A 19,301-nucleotide genomic window follows, 5' to 3' on the forward strand; every position below is an offset into this window, starting at 1 on the left:
ACAAACATGTTAGTAACATAAAAGAGGATCGAGACTATTCAGACAATCCACTATTCTCAGTAACTCTGGGATGTGCATATTAACTTCTGGAGAGTAATCCAGCATCAATTTAGAACAACAAATGTGTTAGGAATAAGGTGACATTTCCTCCTCATACTTTTATTCTTCATTGAAAAAGAGAGAGAAGAAAATTCAGCCTCAACTCTTCTCCTATCCAAGGACCACAAAATCAATTTTGTTTTGCAAATTGCAAGTAAAGGTTATTAGAATAGCCAGAGTCTTGCATTCCAGTCCCGTTAACACAATAAACACACTTCTGAAACTGAATTAAATGCACATGTAGGCACAGGGAGATCAGAATTGATAACTCAATAAATACAATTTGACAAAATGATCTTAAAAAAAGAGCATATAACATTGTCAAATGAAACCAGCCCCTTGCATGACTAATTGATGTTTGGATGCAACTTGCGAATGTTACAAAGCTGGCAACTTAAATGTTCTGAATACTTATAACCATTTCCTTTCATATCTGTTTATATTTCCATGTAACACAAGCCTCTCTTCATTCAGTTTCTTCTTCAGAGATAACACTTTAATTCAGCAGCATGCTTAGATAACTATATTTATTCCTCTGTTTCTCTCTATAATGCACTGCAAAAGTAGCAGTGACACAAAACAGTTAAGTTATAAAATATATCCTTGCATTTCATACTGTTTTACAAACACCAGCTCCCTCGGCCTGAAAGCAGAGGTGAGTGCTGTACCCCATACTGTAGTCGAATTAGACTGGACTTAACCATCCAGGGGTCCTTTACCTTTTTATAATATTTAAAAAATAACATTAAACACAGTTCTCCTTATCTCACAATACTAGATCCTGTGGTCATTCAATTAAACTGATCCATGGCATACAAAAGGAAGGACCATCACACAGTGGTCAGTTGAAGTATGGAATTTACGGTACTCCCTTAAGATGTAGTGACAGCCACCAACCTGCCTGGCTTTAAAAGGTGGTTAGACAAGTTTATGACAGATAAAGCTACCATTGACTCCTAGTCATGACATCTGGTTGCCACTGTAGAATGGGATGCTGGACTTTTCTTCGATTCAGCAGGACCCTTAACTACTTGTCCATGACATGCCCAAACTGATGCAAGCTAAATTTAGAGTTTGCCTATGCCATGCATATGACCACCCAGCCACAGGCTGATGCAGATGGGATTTGTCTATAGGTGGAGTGTTTTCCCACAGCCACCAGTTGTGGCTGAGGTAGTTGTGACAACATGCCCTTAAAATCACTTGCTATACTTCCGCATACAGCTCTGTTTCCTGCCCTAGAAGCACTTGTGCAATCAAGAGCAGGGAAACGAAATTGATGAACTTTAGCTGGACTTGCTGCTATGGTGAAACTGATGTGGGACACCTCCAAAGATGCCATGGTGGAGCCAGGCATCTGTACATTGCTTCTGTTTCCTCCCCACACGGATTCCTGAGACTGCTTCTCCAACTATGTTACTTTAAATGTTCTCAAAGATTTTCCTAGAAATGGGGTGGGGGAAGGCTGGAGTGACGGAGCTGTATTGCTGGTTATCTTTCATGGCACTTAAGATATGTATACAATAATAATAAAAAAAACCAGGAGTGAGGTTAGACATTTATTGCCTGAAGGCTGCATTTCCTTCTGAGCATCCTTCTTGAGGCCACATGCCAGTGGAGGTGGGGACTGAAGAAAAGGTGGGTGGAGCAGCGAATGCCAATTTTACCTTAGTACATTAGGCTAGTTACGGTTGGCAATCTAACCTTCTGCAGAACAACCCTGGCATTGTTTGAACACCCGTATAGCTCAGTCAGTAGAACATGACACTCTTAATCTCAGGGTTAAGGGTTCGAGCCCTACGTTGGGCAAAAGATTCCTGCATTGCAGGGGGTTGGACCTTGCAGTCTCTTCCAACTCCACAATTCTATAATTGAGTTTGTTTATACTATTTATTTAACTTGCAATCCCGTGAACGTACCACTAAATACAGTGAATGTAGAAAGCTGCCTTATACAAAATCAGACCATTGGTCCATTTAGCTCAGTGGCATGCCCCTATCTCTTAACATCAGCTCTTCCCCCGCCCTGCCTGGAGATGCCAGGGGTGGAACCTAGGACCTTCTGCATACAAAACAGATGCTGCCCCGCTGACCTACATCCTTTTGCCCTCGAAGGCGAAACCGACTCCATAAGATCGCAATCAAACTCATATTCTGCCCATTGGAAAAAAGCAGACTCTTTAGAAGTCTTACCGAAATAAAAGTTTCGAATGCAATCAGAACACAAAAACCAACCATGAAAGGAAGCAGCATAAAAGTAAGAATATAGGCACAAAAGTACGGATCGGGCCCATTGGATTTGCTAGATTGACAGCTCTGCTCCTTACCATTGGCGTTCTTCCCGCAGATCAGGTGCTCATAGGGCTGCAGCACTCCCCAAAGCTCCGCATCATTGTTGATGACCATCTCCAGAACTTCTGCGGAGATCTCACTTCCCCCTCCGCCTCCGTCGGGGCTCTGGCTGGCCACTACTCTGGCCTTGATCTCCTCCACCAGGTTCTCCATGCAGGACGTCAAAGAGATGGCCGCGTACTCGTGGATCCTCACCGAGATCCTGGTATCCACCATCCACCTGAAGAACCTCCCCACGGAAAAGGTGAGGCCGCACCTGGCCGACTTGCCCTTCCTCAGCCCGTCGCCGGCGCTCATGCTGTAGAGCGAGAGCGCCTTGACGGTGGCCAGGACGCAGCTCTCAGACAACGACCAGCTCTGGATCAGCTTGATGGCGCTTTGGATCTCGAAGCGCGTGCACTTGGAGTGCATCACGCTCAGGCGCTGCGCCTCCCTGGAGATCCGGATCAAGGGTCTCCGCAGTAACACGGACAGCCTCCGCACCGCTTCTTGAGTGAAGTCCCTCTTGGTCCCCCCTGCTGCTTTCCCTTTCCTGAGTATCTTCCCAATGTCCTCCTCTGTCCAAGGGAATTCCTCCAGGTCGGGCAGCTTGGCGCATCTGGAGAAGATGTCTGCCACTTCGGGGTCCTCAGGCAGGACGGTGTTGACGGTGTCCCAGCTGTTGTTGCGACTGTTCATGGAGCCCGAGTAATACCACCAGTTGCCCCTGGGCTGAGACGACGCGAAGGCCTGCGAGTTGGACTTGCAAGAGGAGAGGCTGAGCGAGCGGCAGGAGTCCCCAGCCCCATACCCGGAGTCCAGGGTCAAGTCTTCCAGGGTCTTCAGAGTGGAGCTGTATATCCCAGCCATAGGAAATCAACCTGCGATCTTGCGCCACGCCAAGGGGGAAAAAGAAAAGCAGCAGCAAGCGCAGGACCCAATTCACTAGATCCGGGCTGCTTCTAAAAGATGCCCGAGGCGAGGAGCTGGCCGGCCCTGCTGGTCCTTAGGCTCCTGGAGAGGAGTCCCGTTTGCACTCGAGCTCCTGGGGCGCCTTCAGGTTCTGCTGGGTGCCAGCTGTCTCCATTCCACGGCGAGGGGTGAGATCATTTATTTTCCGCCTCGAGCAAGGATGGAAAATACTGGGGCCAGGAGGAGGAAAAAAGAAGAAGAAGAAGGGATCAGGCAGAGAGAGAGAGAGAGCTCTTTTCAGAAGCTCCAAGAGGGCAGCGCCATTCCCAACGGGGCTCCCTTCAGCGGCAGAGAGAGAAGCCTCCGGGGCGGCTCAGGAGGGCAGGACAGCCCTTTCCCAGACGGCGATCCGGTGTCACACTGGGACTCGTCCAGAAGGCGAAGAAGAAAGGGAGATTGGAAGAGGCAGCCCTGGGAGCTGCTGCTGCTGCTGCTGCCGCGCGTCCCCCGCCCCGTCTCAGACACTTGCAGAAGCTTTGAGCGAAACTTCTCTGGTGCTGCCCGGCCGGGCGCACCGAGTTGCAGGCGGTATGCAAATGACCTGCGGGGAGCCGCACCAATCGGCGGCTCTGGGGGCGGGGCCTGCCGCGGAAAGGCGAGCTGGGCGGCTCGTATGTAAATCTCGCGCGGTGCCCGACGGGCGGGGCCTGTGACGTCGTCGCGGGAGGAGCGCCCGAGAGGAAAGACGGCCGGAGAGAGAGGAGCGGACAAACCGAGGAGCCGAGACGACAAGCGGGGAGAACTTGGAGCGATTCTGCTGCGTGACGAGAAACCGCGTGTCCCGTCATGTCCCGCTCCCGCCATGCAAAGGTAAAGAGGGTGTTGGCCGCCTGCTTTAAGCCCGACACGTGTTTATTCCGACCCTCGATTCCCCGCGCAGACGACGCATAACTTGCAAAACATGGTTTGCTGGGGAGGACGATTGGAGTTTTCTCTCTTCCGAGGGAGCGTACTTTGAATTGCACCTGCCGCCCTCTGCACAAGCTCAGTGCACTGGGGTGGTGGTGGTGGGAAATCAAACGTCAGCGGCAGACAGACCGGTCAGTTTCCACAAGACAGACTTAGGTGTTCCAGGTGTTTGCTCAGTTGCAAAATCTGCACAGCTAGAATGCAGTGACAGTTGAACACGCGCCTCTCAATGTCCCACAGTTCAAGGTGTTTCCTTTGCTGTTAGACGCTGCGGGCCTGTGCTTTTAACAGGGAAGAAGGTCTTTTCTTTCTTGGGCCACTTGGGAATGTTTTTAAAGTAGGAAGGGCGCAGAATGAATGCACAGGCCTGCCTGAGCTAAGAAAAAGGTGCTTTATGCCTCAGGTGTTGAAGGCACCTTCAAGATGCCTTTGCCTCCAAAGAGGCGCTTCTTCTTCTTGCTTCTGTGTTTTTTAAAAATAGTTCAGGTCTGTGTTTGAAGCTAAAAGCTGTGATGGCCTGTTCCCTTAGGCATGCAGTAGACCACTGTGAGAATAGGATGCTGGATCCAGCAAACCATTCTTACATTCTTAAGTTTGAAAATTAAAACAACGTATTCCATTTTCTAGCATGCATAAACAATTTAAAATGTGTTTACACCATTTCTGGTGTGGAAATACTTAAGTGTAAAACACCCACTCTCTGAAAAACAGATTCCAGAAAACAACATGGCAGTGATATGTTGAAACTAAGACACATTCTTAATGCAACTTTTAATAAAGCTCCTGGCTACTTTGTTATTGCAACATGGAAAGATGAAAGGGTGGGAGGAGTCAAGGATTTGGGTCAGATGTCATAATGCTTGGGATCAAGCAACTGTAGTCCATGGAGACAGGATAGTTAGACCAAGATGACTAAGTTAGGCAAGCAAAGGAGATTTACTTCCAAGAGAATATTTTCCAATCATTTGCAGGAATGCAGAGGCCCTAGATTTATTAATCTGGTTTATTATTGAGATCCCAACTCTCCAGGTTTTTGACATTGACAGTAAGAAATCTATTAACCTTTAAAGTGCCACAAGACTCTTGGTTGGTTTTGCTGCAAAAGGCTAAAACAGGTACTCACTTTAGAACAGAAGCCAATGTGCATCTGCCATGTAGTCTAAAGCTAAGAAATACAGTTGTACAGTACTGTACCTTGGTTTTCGAATTAATCCATTCCAGGAGTCTGTTCGACTCCCGGAACAGTTTGAAAACCAAGGTGCAGCTTCCGATTGGCTACAGGAGTGTCCTGCAGCCAATTGGAAGCTCTGCCAGATGTTTGGCTTCCGAAAATTATTGGTAGTGGCACCCACCCTGTGTAATGCCCTCCCTTCAGATGTCATGGAGAGTAAATATATATAAGGAGTCATCTGAAGGCAGCCCTGCATAGGGAAGCTTTTTAAAGTTTAAAGTTTTACTGTGTTTGAATATATGCTGGAAGCAACCCAGAGCAGCTGGGGCAACCCAGTCAGATGGGTGGGGTACAAATAATACATTATTTGTTATTAATATGCAAGTATACTGATGTGCAAACAAGTAACTTAAGGCTGAAATCCTAAGGTTGCACACCATTTACTTGTGAGAAAGCCCAACTGAATGTGGTGTGGCTGCTTACAGATAACCATTGGATTAAGTTTATATCTCTGCCATGAATTTCATAACATGAACGAGGGGATTGTCAGTTCATTTACAGCAACATGCTGCACTCTGAAAGAAGCCTTTGTATGGAAGTTTACACACTTTTGACCTTGACCTTGAACCATGAGCTGAGTATGGAATACAGATACCTTTCTCTCTTAATTAAAAGGAGGGTTTTCCCCGTCAATAGCTGATTTTTATTAGTATTTTAGATGCCGGTAGTTGAGCTGTTCTGTAATTGCTTGATACAAGAGTGCCACCTTCTGGTAAGAAGGAAGTTCAGCAACAGCAGTGAATTTCCTGTGAGACTCCACAGTGAACACAGAAATAATTTCGATATCCCTCCTTCAGAGCGGGTACATAACGTAGCTTGGGGCTACTCCTGGTTCCTTTGCTGTCACTTGAGGCTCAGATGGACTCAGTGGCACGGAATGCCTTTCATCAGTTTGGGTTGGTGGCCAGATGTACCCCTATCCAGACTGGGATAGCCTAACTTTGGTTGTCGCTCTGGTAACCTATCGGTTTGATTGATTGATTATTGCAACACATTACATGTGGGGCTGCCTCTGAAGGCATATTGAAAACTTCAGCTGGTGCAGAATTCAGTGACCAGGGCAAGGCGGTTTGATCCTATTACACCAAGCCTACACTGGCTGCCAATTAGTTTCTGGGCCCAATTCAAAGTGCTGGTTTTGACCTATAAAGTCACAATATATCAAGGACTGTTTCTCCCCCATGAACTGATCCGGACCCTGCAATCATCATTTTGAGGCCCTTCTTCACATGCCTCCTCCATTAGAGGTCTGGAGGGTGGCAACACAAGAAAGAGCCTTTTTCTGTGGTGGCTCCCTGTTTGTGGAATACTCTCCCCAGGGCATACCCTCCAACTCCCGGTAAGAAAAATCCGGGATCAACAGCGGCGCAGCACCAGAAGTTGCTTCTACGCGTAGATGCAACTTCCGGTGCCGGCGCTGCCCGATTTCCGGTGTCCAGACATGGGCAGAGTGGCACCCAAAATCGGTTCTGCACATGTCCAGACATGCGCAGAAGGAGCCTCCCTGGCAGGTAGTAAATCCGGGGGATATACGGGATTTTTCTCTGTTCCGGATAACAGAGGGAAATGGGTTTAAAAATGGGTTTCCCGCGAAAAACGGGAGACTTGGCAGCTCTGCCCCAGGGAGGCCTTCATATTTAGACACCAAGCAGAAACGTTGGATCAGGATTGTAGCACTGGGTGGGGGCAGACTGAATCCCTCCCCTCAACACTCTGACTTAAATTGCTGTCCTTCTGAGGCTGTTAGAATCCATCAGAGGGATAGAATAGTCCAATGCGGCTAATAGCAGCTTTGGAGGAGGTCATTTCAGTTGGGGAAACGGTTTGTAGCGCAACAGTTAAACCCTGCACCCCCAAACTTGGCCCTCCAGATGTTTTGGGACTACAATTCCTATCATCCCTGACCACTGATCCTGTTAGCTAGGGATGATGGGAGTTGTAGTCCAAAAACATCTAGAGGGACGAGTTTGGGGATGCTTGAGTTAAACCCTCCACCCCTCACTTCCTATAGCTGCTTTTTTAAGCAAATAGAAAGTTGTAGACTGTAGAGCAGGCATTCCCAAACTGCGGCCCTCCGGATGTTTTGGCCTATAACTCCCATGATCCCTAGCTAAGAGGACCAGTGGTCAGGGAAGATGGGAATTGTAGTCCAAAACATCTGGAGGGCCGAAGTTTGGGGATGCCTGCTAGAGGGATCAAGTCATAGATCTTGCACTTTCTATATGATTTGGTCCTTAGTTCCTTTAAAAGTGAGTGGTTGAGAAAACAGGCTATTTGTTGAAAGCTGTCATTTTTAAAAAAATAAAAAAAGTCTTTGCTTTGTTTTAGTTGGTTTTTCATCCTACTAAAGCTTGTTTAGAGAAATGTTTGCTTAAGTTTGACCTGTCTTTAAAGCTGCTCTGACTTTAAAAAAACAAAAACAAACCAGTAACAGGAAAATCATCAGAGTCCCATGGCACCTTAACCACTAACAAGTTTTTCACACCTTTGGCAGGCAAGAGCCTACATCAGATGCATGAGCAAGAGCAAAACAGGAAATGTAGTTCTCACATGTTTCTAATTGCTCCAATATGCGAACATTACTCATTGTGGATTCTCCCCCAATCTAAGCATTTATTCTATTTATACCCTACCCTATCCACTGAACTCAGAGCAGTGTACGGCCATTTCAGCAGACTCACAGTCTTAAGGCTGCAGTCCTAAACCCACATCTGGAAGTAAGAGTCATTGAACTTAATGGGGCTTACTTCCAATTATGCAAGTATAGGAGGAAACTGTAAATATTGGGCATGAATGGCTTCTGGAAAGAAGGCTGTGTGTGAGAGAGAGAAGGGGGGAGGCCTGTGGGTGGGTGATTCCCATGTGCAGAAGATTTCCCGTTGACATGTTTGGGGTTACACTGCCCCTGAAGGAATGGTTTCATAGTTTGGGGATACTCCTAGACAAAAAAACCCCAATGAACAAGTCATTGTTCATATTGATGTTCTTGGTGCCACCTATATTGATTTATATTTAAATTTTCCTGCCACATGTGCTTTTAGGAAATGCCTTTCAGTTCCGCATTTGCAGAATTATAAATGGTAGTTCTTTGCTTGTTCAGCAGATGGCGTTTCAGATCATTCTTATTCTACAATTGAAAACTGGCTGCAGAAAATTGTTCATAGAATCATAGAATTGTAGAGTTGGAAGGGACCATCCAGGCCAAAGGGCAGAAATATGCAGCTGTCCCGTGCAGGAATCAAGCATGTGACCTTGGCATTATCGGCACCACACGCTAAACAGCTGATCTGGTGGGTATCTTTTAGAATATGTAATAACAGACTATTCCAGATACAGCATCAAACTCTCTTCCTATTGAGTAAGCATGTGTAGGATTGCCTGTGCGTGCCTAGAAGTAATCTCTGTTGAGAACAGTGGAGTTTAGAGTGCAGTGGCTGTTGATGGAATGGGGAGGGCATGGGATTGCTTGCAGTTGCCTCTCCTCTGGCCTGCATTGGCATAGAGGAGTACCACTAGTTGAGTGGGCCTGCCACAGCTGGGGGGGGGGTCTTCTGGCAAAAGTAGCAATCAGAGAAGCTCAGAACAGGGGGTTGTGGGTAGGCTGGGGACAGGGTGCCAGAAGATTTGGATCTGCTGGATCCAATCCCCCACAGATCAGGCCCTTCTGCTATGCCAGCTTGGAGCTGGAGTAATGAAAAATCACAATAAACCTTACTGCTCTGGCTAGCATGAGCCGGCAGGGCTTCAGTGGTGAATCTGCTGCTCCAGTACAGTTGGAAAGGCCCCCCTACAATGCAGGAATCTCAGCTAGATCATCCAGTGCTTCCCCCCTGGGTGTACTCAAGGGTACGCAGTACCGGCACTTGTTTTGTTTCCCCAAATGTTAAAGTGTGGCACGTAATGTATCAACTTTATGGTGAGTACCAACACCTTAAAAATGAAATGAAAAGAAAAAAGCACTGGCCATGACAGATGGCCATCCAACCTCTGCTTAAAAACCTCCAAGGAAGGAGAGTCTAGCACCTCTCATTGGAGTCTGTTCCAGTGTCAAACAGCTCTTACTGACGGAATTTTGTAAGAATTTTGTAAGCAGAAGAAAACGAGCTTGCTCCATCCTCCGTGTGACAGGATGGCTCTCATATCTCTTCAAATTGCTACTCTGCAACTTTCCCAGGAGGAAAGGTTATAGCATTTGTGTTTGTCAAAATGCAAGTAGATAAATAGGAACCGCTACAGCGGGAAGGTAAACGGCGTTTCCATGTGCCGCTCTGGTTCGCCAGAAGCAGCTTTGTCATGCTGGCCACATGACCTGGAAGCTATACGCCGGCTCCCTCGGCCAATAATGCGAGATGAGTGCGCAACCCCAGAGTCGGTCACGACTGGACCTAATGGTCAGGGGTCCCTTTACCTTTACCTTTTTTTAAAGAAAGCTGAATAAGAGGGTACATGGTAGAGGTGTGTGTTTTAAAAAATAGTTTGCATGATGTGAATAAAAGAGATGAGAAGTTTTCCCTCCCCCTCCCTGACAGAACCCGCCAATTTCTTCTTCTGTTCCTTAGGCTTAGCCCGATAGTCCTTCACCAAATCAGTTTATAAACCCAGTAAGCCATACAAAAGATTACTTATGCTGCTGGAGCCTTTAAAAAAAGCTTTGTTATAATAGTGAATCCTTAAAAAAAAAATCTAGAAATTTAACAAAAGCAGTTAGAACCGTTTAGAAAAGCAAGGCCCTCATAGGCAACTCTCTGGAGAATTCAGCTGATTCCTGCTCAGCCTTGACAAACATCATGGAATCTTTCTTTTGGTGGATTCAAAATCCATTTATATAAATAACTTGGATTGCAACGGCCAGTTTGTTGTCTGGTGAGCTTACATAACCTTTCCCTGCGTTGGCAAAGGCTGCTAAGCCCAGATAAAGTCCAAATAGATGCCAATGTTTCTAGAATAAGGTTTCATGAACCTACAGGGAACCAGGCAGAGGGCCTTCTCGGCAGTGGCGCCACCCTGTGGAATGCTCTCCCATCAGATGTCAAAGAGATAAACAACTGCCTGACATTTAGAAAACATCTGAAGGCAGTCCTGTTTAGGGAGGTTTTTAATGTGTGACATTTTAATGTATTTTAATCTTTGTTGGAAGCCACCCAGAGTGGCTGGGGAAACCCAGCTGGATGGGCGGGGTACAAATACTGTAATAAATTATTATTATTATTATTATTATTATTATTATTATTATTATCCAGCTGCCATGCATCTGCTGGAGAAGTTGTTGTGACTGATAAGAGGAACATATGCTCATGTTGCTAGGGAAAGGGGCATAGGTAAACAAGGAAGTTTTTCTGTGTTGTTTACTTGCAGCTCTCGTTTTCCACCCAGTTAGCCAAAACTGGGGGTGGGGGGACTTTATAACCAAACTTACCTGGTCCAAATTCTCTCGCCCTCACGCACAACATGTATACATGTATGTAGTCTGGCCACTTGTAATGCCTGCCACATGCATGCCCCGTTGCTGAATAATTGAAGGAGTCTGGAGATGCTCAAGGAAAGACTGAAAGATTATCCATATTTCCTCTTTTCTCCTCTTCTTCTGTCGAAATTTAAATTGCAGGGTTCTCTGGATGGAAGCTCCCTTTAGTTATGTAAAGCACCATATACACTGATGACATATATTTATTTCTATGGGGGTGAGTAGAGATCCCTGTGACTAAAGCCAAGCGCCAATGTGACTGTAGATTTAACAGTTACAGGAATAACATTGTAGTACTTGGGGAAGTTGAGACAGCTTCACCCTAACAAGTTTTTCAAGCATTGTGAGTGCAGTAGAAAAGGAGTGTGCCACTGTTCCAAATATGATGTGACACAATTTCATTTGTCTTCTTACACTAATGGATTCATTACAGTTTGATTTTTTTATAAAATGGGTAGATAGGGATACGGACACGTTAGCAAAACTATTCCAGAAGTTAACGTTTGTGTCTCAAGGATCCATGTACGTCCCTGACCTCTGCCCTTATATTCTTTATATTGTCGTTTAAATGTCTTAAAGTATTTAAATTATCTTGAAATTCTGAATCTTAACTTGGAAGAAACGTAAACACATATGTGAAAGGAACAAGTTCTTAAATTCTATGCTACCAAAGTGAGCCTGTTACTTATACTCTTGTAAATTGGGCATATCCAATGTGGTTAAACTATGGAACTCTCCCACAGGAGGCAGTGATAACCATCAACTTAGATGGCTTTAAAAGAAGTTTAGACAAATTTATGGGGGATAAGTCTTAATCAATGGCTACTAGTGATGATTATGTTTTGCGTTCACAGACCTTGGACCTTCCACAGCCAGAGGGAGCATGCTTCTAAATACCGGTTGCTGGAGATCACAGAAAGGGAGTGTGCTCAGGTTCTGCTTGTGGGTTTCCCATAGGCACCTGGTTGGCCACTATGAAAACAGGATGCTGGACCTGATGGGCCATTGGCCTGATCCAGCAGCCAGCTCTTATGGTGCCTTCTGGATCTTGTTGGATTCCAACTCTCATTGGCCCCAGTTTGAGGGTCCGATCTTTCCACCAAGGGAATCCCCACCCCAATTTAGGAGACAGTGGTTGGGGTAGGCAGAGCCCAGTGCCCTGACCAATGTAGGAATCATCCCTCCCTTGTGATCAGAGCAGTCATTTGAGCAAAGAGGGTTTGTCAGCTGTTCTGTGCAGACATTGGGCTGACTTGCATAAATAGTAAAGCTCAGAGCAGATTATGTAAAATTTGCATAACTTTGGGAGGAAAGCTGAATATGAATTTAATAAGTAATAAATAAGCTCATACCAGTTTTCTCCAGAATAACTGGCGTCAGAGTCACTTATCGTGCTCCTTCACTTGTCGTACATTTTGCAAGAAAAGCAGGGTATAAATCTTTTTAAAGTAACAAAACAATGCAATGTTGAGAGCTAATAAATACAAACATATCTTTTTATATAGTTTGTAGATCTTGTATGTACGTTCCTGCAGCAACGGACATATTGTTGCCTTGAGGTCTAATCTGATGAAGCATTTAAGTATTCTCTGGTGACAGCCAACTGAAACTCTTAAAATGAAACCAGAATGATATATGTTGATATGAGATTGTATAACCATTTACATGACTGTATGACTTACCAATAATTGTGTGGGATGGCAGCTTTCTCAAGTAGATGCTATCATTGTCCACTAACATTGGGATATCTGCTGTATCTTAAGAGCAGATTTACTGGTAGGTCCAATAAGATTCCTTGCCTTATATTACCACATATGCTCACGTTTGTCATTATATTTTGGGAATGATTCATGTTATTATGTAACTGCATTGTTTTATACTTTCTGGATGCCCCACAATCATATTGTAAAGTAGTTGTATTCTGTATTAGCACTGCTAGGAGTTGTTTCTTTTTGTTTTACAATGTATTTCTTAGCAATAAAAAAAAATCAGTGTGGTGTGAGCAAATTTTTATTCTGAAAGTGTGGCCCAGAGAAAAAAAGTTTGAGAATCACAGCTCTAGCAGAAATGAGTGCAACCAGAAATAGGACTTGCCCTTATTTTCTCTCCACCCCCTCAACCTCCCCAAATCTACTTGAGAAGGTCAGGAGAACCTTCAGAACAGAGGGAAGAGAAGGGTGATATTTCCATCCAGCAAGCAGAAATGCGTTTTGGAGGTCTGGAGATTATGGCTGTAATTTCCTAGCTATGGGGAGAGGTGATAAGCTGTAACTGTCCTTAGTTCTCTTAAAGACTCCTAGGCACCTTAGAAGTTGGGAGAAAGTAAAGAAACAGAAAGTATACTTTATTTTGGTAAAGCTTCTAGTTCGAAAGCATAGTGTTGCCTGCCATCCCATTCTCTGCCAAGTGGAAGCATGATTCCAGGCGGTTCTAGGTGCCTGGCTGGTTTCCATTGGAAAATCCAGGCACAGCGGAGTCTGCAGTGTCTTAGAAATCTGATTTATTCACACATATTTACACCTGGAAACCTTCAGTGGAGGGAGTACACCCAAGAGGGTCTTTTGTTGCTCCCCTCACAGCTTCAGCAAGCATGGGTTCAAAGCAGCAGTCAGTCATGGACTGCACTGCAGTATCCAGTGAGATATTATCCTGAGTAACTCAACTCAAATAATTTGTTCACTTTGCTTGCTTCTCATTCTGCATACGATTCATTCGTTTTCAAAGCTGAGCTACATATAAATAGATCTTTTAATGAAAGATTACTTATAAAGTTATGCACCTTCATCCTATCAAACAACAAAACTCTGGATATTCATTGCTGCAGCAGCTCTTCCCTAATGCAGAATGCACAAATTACCCATGTGTCCTAGTTCCAAGTACAGTACGTATCTGATTGTGTTGGAGGATGTTACAAAAGAAATAGACACACCTAGACAAGGCATTGATTGATATCATGACTCATGAGCTCTCTTAATTAGCTAGTGTGATAGAGTTAAGCAGTTCAGCACCACAGGTCTTTCAGAAACCAAGCTGCTTGGTGGATTATCGTCCCACAGAAAATGCATTTCATTCACTGACCTAAAAATGAAACATGGATTAGTTGAGAACCAGTCATTTACAACTGTGAAATACTTAATGCTTTCCAACAGCAATGAAAACAGGCGAAAGACTCTTGGCAATTAATTTTTGAAATCCCTGTTTTTATGTGAAGAACCCTAGATATATTAGACTCCTATATTGCCTGGAATGCAGTAGCTTGTTCTCATGTAATGAATTGGTATAAGTGTATCCTTCAGAAGAGGCTAACCTTGCTATGTTTGTGTAGAGGCAACAGCCACACTGTTGTCAAAGGACGTCCTGGTGCAAGGGACGGGTTTCTTTTACCTTTCAGCAGCTGTATAAAAAAAGAAAATATGCCCTGTTCTCCCCACTTATGTCTGAAGTTGCAATTCGTAGAAAAAAACCCAAACCTCTCTTTGTTAAAACGTGACCCAGACATCTTCTACATATAGTTTTGCAGTTAGATGCCTGTCCTGAAATATCCACCCCGTTATCAATAACACTGCTGCTGTGATCCCTCAAGAATGATAAACTCTCTATTTTAGAGAACACAGTCCTATTCTGGGATTTGGGAACACAGTTATAATGTGCGCCCCCCCTTTTAATTTTAAAGCATGCACAAGCTTGCTGTTTATCATTGTATTTAATCCCAAAAAATGGCTGTGGTTATATAGCTATAATACATTTTTTACAGCTAAATAGTTTGGAAACTGAACGGGACGTGGGTGGCGCTGTGGGTTAAACCACAGAGCCTAGGGCTTGCCGATCAGAAAGTCGGCAGTTCGAATCCCTGCGACGGGGTGAGCTCCCGTTGTTCAGTCCTAGCTCCTGCCAACCTAGCAGTTCGAAAGCACGTCAAAGTGCAAGTACATAAATAGGTACTGCTCCAAGCGGGAAGGTAAATGGTGTTTCCGTGCGCTGTTCTGGTTCGCCAGAAGTGGCTTTGTCATGCTGGCCACATGACCCAGAAGCTGTATGCTGGCTCCCTCGGCCAATAACGCGAGATGAGCGCCGCAACCCCAGAGTCGGTCATGACTGGACCTAATGGTCAGGGGTCCCTTTACGTTTACCTTTAGTTTGGAAACTACCCAAGTATAGTGAAGATTGGGGCAGGATAAGACCACTGGGGGTCACATGCAAGCTGTTCTGCGCTCCCAAATGGAAGAGTAGGATATGGTATAGTGGTCACATGATGTGGTTGGTCACATCCTGTTTTTTCCTGAGCACAACCAGGCAGGAAAACTAGGTGATTTATCAAGCTCCTGTTGAGTTGCCATAAATAGCTGTTGGGTACGTTTAGCCTCCTATTATAGCTAACCGAATACTGCAGTCATAAATTATGCATATATTAGATACATATACAGTATGCAGTTGGATAAAATATTTGTGACTTGTGATAGATTCCATTAAAAGAATATGAATGCAGTTATGGGTGTTTATATAGGTTGATTTCAGTTACATAAAGGTTATTATTAAAATAACTTATGGCTAGATTTATAGTTATTTAGTTTTCCAGATTTATATTCCTATCCACTGCTATAGGGAAAGTCAGTGAGTTTCATGAGTGAGCAGGGATTTGAACCCTTGTCTCCCAGGTCCTAGTCCAACACTCTTAACACCAGGTATTTTGAGTTTCTACAAATGCATGAGCAAAATCATGATCAAGCAGGGCTTGCTCTTTAAATGAGTCTATTTAACTTTTAAATACACCCTCATGGTTGGTCAGTATCCAAAGACCGGTGGAATTTTCCTTTGAGCCAAAAGGAGCTTAGCAGTGCAATACCAAGCAAGTCTCAATCTTGTTGGATTGTGTATAGGATTACAGCCTTGTTTTTCTTCATGAGTGTGCATAGTATGGTTTTAATTTCTGTTACACTCCATGGCAGAGGTGATTTCAGAAACACTGGCAATAATCTTTGAAAATTCCTGTTGAACAGGCGAAGTTCCAGCAGACTGGAGGAGGGTAAATGTTGTCCCTATTTTCAAAAAGGGCAAAAGAGAGGACCCAAACAATTACCGCCCAGTCAGCCTGACATCAATACCAGGAAAGATTCTAGAGCAGATCATTAAGCAAACGGTCTGTGACCACCTAGAAAGAAACTCTGTGATCACTAAAAGTCAGCATGGGTTTAGAATCATAGAATCATAGAATCATAGAATCATAGAGTTGGAAGAGACCACAAGGGCCATCCAGTCCAACCCCCTGCCAAGCAGGGGGTTTCCCCCCCTGAAAAATAGGTCATGTCAGACTAATCTGATCTCATTTTTTGACAGAATTACAAGCCTGGTAGATGAAGGGAACGCTGTGGATGTAGCCTATCTTGATTTCAGCAAGGCCTTTGACAAGGTGCCCCATGATATTCTTGTAAAGAAGCTGGTAAAATGCGGGCTGGACAATGCTACCATTCAGTGGATTTGTAACTGGCTTACTGACCGAACCCAAAGGGTGCTCATCAATGGCTCCTCCTCATCCTGGAGAGTAGTGATTAGTGGGGTGCCATAGGGTTCTGTCTTGGGCCCAGTCTTATTCAACATCTTTATCAATGACTTGGATGATGGGCTTGAGGGCATCCTGAGCAAGTTTGCAGACGACACCAAATTGGGAGCGGTGGCTAATACCCCAGAGGACAGGATCAGGACAGGATCACCCCAGAGGACAGGATCACACTTCAAAATGACCTTAACAGATTAGACAACTGGGCCAAAGCAAACAAGATGAATTTTAACAAGGAGAAATGTAAGGTACTACACTTGGGCAGAAAAAATGTAAGGCACAAATACAGGATGGGTGACACCTGGCTTGAGAGCAGTACATGTGAAAAGGATCTAGGAGTCTTGGTAGACCACAAACTTGACATGAGTCAGCAGTGTGATGCAGCAGCTAAAAAAGCCAATGCAATTCTGGGCTGCATCAATAGAGTATAGCATCTAGATCTAGGGAAGTAATAGTACCACTGTATTCTGCTCTGGTCAGACCTCACCTGGAGTACTGTGTCCAGTTCTGGGCACCACAGTTCAAGAAGGATACTGACAAACTGGAACGTGTCCAGAGGAGGGCAACCAAAATGGTCAAAGGCCTGGAAACGATGCCTTATGAGGAACGGCTTAGGGAGCTGGGTATGTTTAGCCTGGAGAAGAGAAGGTTAAGGGGTAGCCATGTTCAAATATATGAAAGGATGTCATATGGAGGAGGGAGAAAGATTGTTTTCTGCTGCTCCAGAGAAGCGGACACGGAGCAATGGATTCAAACTACAAGAAAGAAGATTCCACCTACACTTTAGGAAGAACTTCTTGACAGTAAGAGCTGTTCGGCAGTGGAATTTGCTATCAAGGAGTGTGGTGGAGTCTCCTTCTTTGGAGGTCTTTAAGCAGAGGCTTGACAGGCATATGTCAAGAATGCTTTGATGGTGTTTCCTGCTTGGCAGGGGGTTGGACTGGATGACCCTTGTGGTCTCTTCCAACTCTATGATTGTATGATTCTATGACTCTGAGGAAAGATAGGATAGCTATGTTTCAAAGCAAATAAATAGCAAAATGCTGTTGAAATTTCAAAGTTGTATGTATTGTATATGATATGATAAAACTCAGAAATGTTATGCGGCTAGCCTCTTGCAGGAGTCAATAACACTCTGGATTCTTGCTAGTCTCTTTCACTCACACCAGGAGCAGCAACCATGGATGTGGATGTACAGTACCCTTCTGACAGTGGCATCACTGCCACGTACCAGAAGAGTGTGAAGCCAACGAAGGGCAGTGGTGCCAATACAGTGCTGGTCACTCTTAACTCACATGGGTGTTTTGAGAGAGGTGATAGAGGTTGGGGTAAACTTTTAATAGATTGGAAGGAGGTTCACATGGTAAGCACAAAGTATGATTTATTACAAATACAGTGTGGAAACGTCTGAAAAGTCTTTCTCTAAAATTGCCAGTGGCAAAAAGAGCATTAAAAAGATACCAGTGTCTACTCTGGCAGTGTGTGATTAATTTTGTTTGTTGCTTTTGGTTTTATGTCTAGCAGGTATTAAAATTGTTTTGTTGTTTACAGTCATACCTCATATTTAGGGAAGTTTAGGGAAGCTTTTAATGTTTGATGGATTTCTGTAATTTAATATTTTGTTGGAAGCCGCCCAGAATGGCTGGGGGAATCCGGCCAGATGGGCGGGGTATAAATGGTATAAATAATAAATTATTATAATATTATTATTATGTTACGTTTGCTTCATGTTACGTTTTATTCAGGTTCCATCCCGCGGCGACCCTGAAGTACTGGAAAGGGTTACTTCCAGGTTTTGCCACTCGCACATGCGCAGTAGTGCTAAATTGTGCCGCGCACTTGCGCAGATACAGCACTTCAGGTTGTGGGCTTTTCAAATTGCAAATGGGCCTCCGGAACGGATCCCGATTGCAACAAGAGGTACCACTGTATTGTATTTCACCCAGAGACCTTTGTTAATGTGCAGACACCCATCCATCCATCTCGCTCTCTCCCTCTCCCTCTCCCTTTCCCTCTCTCTCTCTCTCCATGCATGCATGCATGCATGCATACGTACATACGTACGTACGTACGTACATACATACATACACACATACATACATACTTTACATACATAGTTAAGTACTTCACTGTGAGATCATCATATGTTTCTATTTTGGTAGGTATTAGCAAGTCTAGCACTACAAAACCATCACACCAAAATGTGTTTAGTTAGCCCATGCAGTTCACTTGTTCCGTATATATAAATCTGCAATGAATGGTGCTGAGCAAAGAGTACAGATCCAAGAAGCCGCCTTACAAGCATAGGGTGGCACTGGATGCTGCTGCACATGAATAATTCAGTCGATACATACAAACCTAGGTGCAGATTTAGTGGGGCACAAGTGTTACCAGAAGATAAGAATATGTGCTACAAGAAGAACCAGTGTTATGCAAATACAGACAGGCGATAATAATAATTTTTCTTAATTAGTGTTCTGAGCAAGAAGAGATTAGCTCCACCTACTAGATGGATAAGGAGTGTTTCATGCTACATACAAAATAAGCCATGAAACCAATTTCACCCTGACATACTTTCTGACAGATAAACTAAACTTATGGCTGCTAGTAATATGCCACAAATGAAAGTACAGTACAGAATTACATTTGCTTGTTGATGTCAAGAAGAAATTATTGTGGCATTCTGGGTGTTTTCGTCAAGTTATCGTCTATTTACGTCTGCTCATTATTTTTCTCCCTATA

The 19,301-nt window shown here is 44.4% G+C and overlaps 2 protein-coding genes and 1 long non-coding RNA gene across 3 annotated transcripts in view; 2 read left to right on the forward strand and 1 right to left on the reverse strand.

The window, feature by feature from the left end:
- ABTB2 (ankyrin repeat and BTB domain containing 2) overlaps positions 1-3,894 on the reverse strand; it is a 149,332-nt gene extending 145,438 nt beyond the window's left edge. The window contains exon 1 of the mRNA XM_035116548.3: positions 2,426-3,894. Coding sequence (XP_034972439.1) covers positions 2,426-3,299 — 874 coding nt within the window. The 5' untranslated portion in view covers positions 3,300-3,894. The remainder of the gene's footprint in view (positions 1-2,425) is intronic.
- Positions 3,895-4,057: 163 nt separating this feature from the next.
- CAT (catalase) overlaps positions 4,058-19,301 on the forward strand; it is a 38,020-nt gene continuing 22,776 nt past the window's right edge. The window contains exon 1 of the mRNA XM_035116520.3: positions 4,058-4,211. Within this exon, the coding sequence (XP_034972411.1) occupies positions 4,188-4,211 (24 nt within the window). The 5' untranslated portion in view covers positions 4,058-4,187. The remainder of the gene's footprint in view (positions 4,212-19,301) is intronic.
- On the forward strand, positions 8,691-13,000 carry LOC148687638 (uncharacterized). Its single transcript, XR_015949794.1, has 2 exons — positions 8,691-8,831; positions 11,860-13,000. It is a non-coding gene; the product is annotated as an uncharacterized LOC148687638 (long non-coding RNA).

The sequence above is a fragment of the Zootoca vivipara genome, chromosome 1 (assembly GCF_965207765.1).
Source record: "Zootoca vivipara chromosome 1, rZooViv2.hap1.1, whole genome shotgun sequence".
Lineage (NCBI taxonomy): Eukaryota > Metazoa > Chordata > Lepidosauria > Squamata > Lacertidae > Zootoca > Zootoca vivipara.